Here is a 3,970-nt window from a genome sequence, read left to right on the forward strand (position 1 = left end):
TGAGAGATCCTGCATGATCTTGCAACATGGTCAAAGGTAATGAGAGATCCTGCATGATATTGCAACATGGTCAAAGGTAATGAGAGATCCTGCATGATCTTGCAACATGGTCAAAGGTAATGAGAGATCCTGCATGATCTTGCAACATGGTCAAAGGTAATGAGAGATCCTGCATGATCTTGCAACATGGTCAAAGGTAATGAGAGATCCTGCATGATCTTGCAACATGGTCAAAGGTAATGAGAGATCCTGCATGATCTTGCAACATGATCAAAGGTAATGAGAGATCCTGCATGATCTTGCAACATGGTCAAAGGTAATGAGAGATCCTGCATGATCTTGCAACATGGTCAAAGGTAATGAGAGATCCTGCATGATCTTGCAACATGGTCAAAGGTAATGAGAGATCCTGCATGATCTTGCAACATGATCAAAGGTAATGAGAGATCCTGCATGATCTTGCAACATGGTCAAAGGTAATGAGAGATCCTGCATGATCTTGCAACATGGTCAAAGGTAATGAGAGATCCTGCATGATCTTGCAAGATGGCCAAAGGTAATGAGAGATCCTGCATGATCTTGCAACATGATCAAAGGTAATGAGAGATCCTGCATGATCTTGCAACATGGTCAAAGGTAATGAGAGATCCTGCATGATCTTGCAACATGGTCAAAGGTCATGAGAGATCCTGCATGATCTTGCAAGACGGCAAAAGGTCATAAGAGGTCACGTTATGAGGTCAAGGCTCGTATGAGGTGTTTTAGCACCTTAGGAACCCAACACGGAGTTAATATCAAGACCAGCTTCCTTTGTTGAGCGCGGTGCCTGAATGGTCAGGCCAAATGAGCCAATTGGCACGACGAACGAGGTCTTTCGGGGTCACCCGAAGCACCCTGCTTGTGGGAAAGAAAAGGAAGGAAAGGAGGAAGAGAGAGAGAGAGAGAGAGAGAGAGAGAGAGAGAGAGAGAGAGAGAGAGAGAGAGAGAGAGAGAGAGAGAGAGAGAGAGAGAGAGAGAGAGAGAGAGAGAGAGAGAGAGAGAGAGAGAGAGAGAGAGAGAGAGAGAGAGAGAGATTGAAAGGGAGGAACAGTACAAGAAAATTCATTGGTAATCCTCTGAGAGTTATGGGTCAAATGGTCTTCGTTCATAATGAGGTGGTTTAACCGTTAGGTTAACGAGCATTTAGTCAATGTTGATGAGGACAGGCTGGCAGCGGGTTCTCCAGTTGGTTTGCTCGGTGTGAAACCCTGATTTGGTGTTAGTGGAAGCCTCAGAAACCCTAGAGGGTTCAGTGGATCCCATGTTGCAGTACTTTTGAGCACATCGTAATTCATTGGTTTAGGGCGTGTGCTTGGGAGTACCCAGTGAACAGGTTCGAATCCTCCTCACGGATCCTACAGATTTTCTCACGGATGCATCGCATTGTTTGTGACATGGTACAAACTACTATCCTCAGCATGGTACAAACCCCTGTACTTAGCATGTGTCACAAGAATCTCCTTAGAAAAGGAAATTGAGCCTATTCCATCATCACCTGTTCATCCCCACAACGTCTGCATATTCAGGAATAAATAATTAACAAGCAAGAACGACAACAATTATACGTCTAGAGAAGTTTCCAGCACTCTGCAACCCGCTGCACACCAGGCGTCTCCAGGGTCGCGGTACTGGCTGGTTAACAAGCACATTGCTCGCTTCTACCTGCGGGCTTCCAATTATCGCTACAACAGCGCCACCTGGACGGTCATATCTCCGTATATATATATATATATATATATATATATATATATATATATATATATATATATATATATATATATATATATATATATATATATATATATATATATATATATATATATATATATATATATATATATATATATATATATATATATATATATATATATATATATATATATATATATATATATATATATATATATATATATATATATATATATATATATATATATATATATATATATATATATATATATATATATATATATATATATATATATATATATATATATATATATATATATCTATATATATATATATATATATATATATATATATATATATATATATATATATATATATATATATATAAGCCAGCCACCACCAGTCAGAATATTCTCAGTACTCATACCTGTTTGACCGGCTTTCACACTACCCGGTGTGGTGGTAGATTTTTAAAGTTTTGTCCGCAGTATTTTCAGCACCATTTATTTCTTGTTCGCTTACGTAACGTTAACTTGTCTGTTTGATTCTTGATGGTTTTTTTTTTTTGCACACTATCGCCAGGTCTTGGAGGAACTATTTTTATTTTTGTCAATTTGTTAGAGTTGTTTTTTTTTATATTAAAGTATTTAAATTTTTCCATTTCTTTGATCTTTATCCTGCAGTTTCCTCACAGTGAAGAAGTCAACATAGCAGTTTTATTTTTATTTGTATTTACTATTTTTTTATGAGTCTGGCATTCCATCTGCCCTAAGCCACTGCTCTTAGTCATTTTACCGTCACATATGGTACAAACTATTCTCCTTGGCATGGAACAAACTACTCTCCTTGGCATGGAACAAACTACTCTCCTTGGCATGGAACAAACTACTCTCCTAGGTCTGGTACAAACTACTCTCCTAGGCATGGAACAAACTACTCTCCTAGGCATGGAACAAACTACTCTCCTTGGCATGGAACAAACTACTCTCCTAGGTCTGGTACAAACTACTCTCCTAGGCATGGAACAAACTACTCTCCTAGGCATGGAACAAACTACTCTCCTAGGCATGGAACAAACTACTCTCCTAGGCATGGAACAAACTACTCTCCTAGGCATGGAACAAACTACTCTCCTTGGCATGGAACAAACTACTCTCCTTGGCATGGAACAAACTACTCTCCTAGTCATGGTACAAACTACTCTCCTAGGCATGGTACAAACTACTCTCCTAGGCATGGAACAAACTACTCTCTTAGGCATGGAATAAACTACTCTCCTAGGCATGGAACAAACTACTCTCCTAGGCATGGAACAAACTACTCTCCTAGGCATGGAACAAACTACTCTCCTAGGCATGGAACAAACTACTCTCCTAGGCATGGTACAAACTACTCTCCTAGGCATGGTACAAACTACTCTCCTAGACATGGAACAAACTACTCTCCTAGGCATGGAACAAACTACTCTCCTAGGCATGGAACAAACTACTCTCCTAGGCATGGTACAAACTACTCTCCTAGGTCTGGTACAAACTACTCTCCTAGGCATGGAACAAACTACTCTCCTAGGCATGGAACAAACTACTCTCCTAGGCATGGAACAAACTACTCTTCTTGGCATGGAACAAACTACTCTCCTAGGCATGGAACAAACTACTCTCCTAGGCATGGTACAATCCACTGTCCTTGGGATGGAGCAAATCACTGTCCTTGGGATGGAACAAATCACTGTCCTTGGGATGGAACAAATCACTGTCCTTGGGATGGAACAAATTAATGGAACAAATTAACATAATAACGAATGAATAAATTAACACTAACGAAAACAAATCGATTTGTAGACTGATTTAAAAAATTCTCTCCCATGTCCCTCCCATCATCTCCTCTTCCCTCCTTCCCTCCCACTCTTCTGAGTGTCCTTTCCTCCTCCCCTATTCCTTCTATTCTTCCTCTTCCGTTTCTTAATGACCTTGTTCTTGGCACTTCTTCAAGAATTGGTCGTTCGTCACACTAATTACTCCTCAGTTGTGACGTCATTCATGGCATCTGGCTGCAGTGAGTTGGCTTCTGTGTGGCGTGTCACTGTTGGCTTCTGTGTGGCTTGTCACTGTTGGCTTCTGTGTGGCTTGTCACTGTTGGCTTCTGTGTGGCTTGTCACTGTTGGCTTCTGTGTGGCTTGTCACTGCTGGCTTCTGTGTGGCTTGTCACTGTTGGCTTCTGTGTGGCTTGCCACTGTTGGCTT

General features: G+C 40.4%; 2 protein-coding genes across 2 annotated transcripts; both read left to right on the forward strand.

The window, feature by feature from the left end:
- The first annotated feature begins 2,531 nt into the window (after positions 1-2,531).
- LOC138365362 (uncharacterized) lies at positions 2,532-2,996 on the forward strand. The gene has a single exon (XM_069325668.1). The coding sequence runs from the start codon at positions 2,532-2,534 to the stop codon at positions 2,994-2,996; it is 465 nt and encodes a 154-aa protein (XP_069181769.1).
- Positions 2,997-3,011: 15 nt separating this feature from the next.
- Positions 3,012-3,518, forward strand: LOC138365363 (uncharacterized). The gene has a single exon (XM_069325669.1). The coding sequence runs from the start codon at positions 3,012-3,014 to the stop codon at positions 3,516-3,518; it is 507 nt and encodes a 168-aa protein (XP_069181770.1).
- The last annotated feature ends 452 nt before the right edge of the window (positions 3,519-3,970 follow it).

Source organism: Procambarus clarkii, chromosome 16 (assembly GCF_040958095.1).
Source record: "Procambarus clarkii isolate CNS0578487 chromosome 16, FALCON_Pclarkii_2.0, whole genome shotgun sequence".
NCBI lineage: Eukaryota > Metazoa > Arthropoda > Malacostraca > Decapoda > Cambaridae > Procambarus > Procambarus clarkii.

Excerpts from the sequence above, each read along its gene's own strand:
- LOC138365362 (XM_069325668.1), top strand. The coding sequence starts at position 2,532 with ATGGTACAAACTATTCTCCTTGGCATGGAACAAACTACTCTCCTTGGC.
- LOC138365363 (XM_069325669.1), top strand. The coding sequence starts at position 3,012 with ATGGAACAAACTACTCTCCTAGGCATGGAACAAACTACTCTCCTAGGC.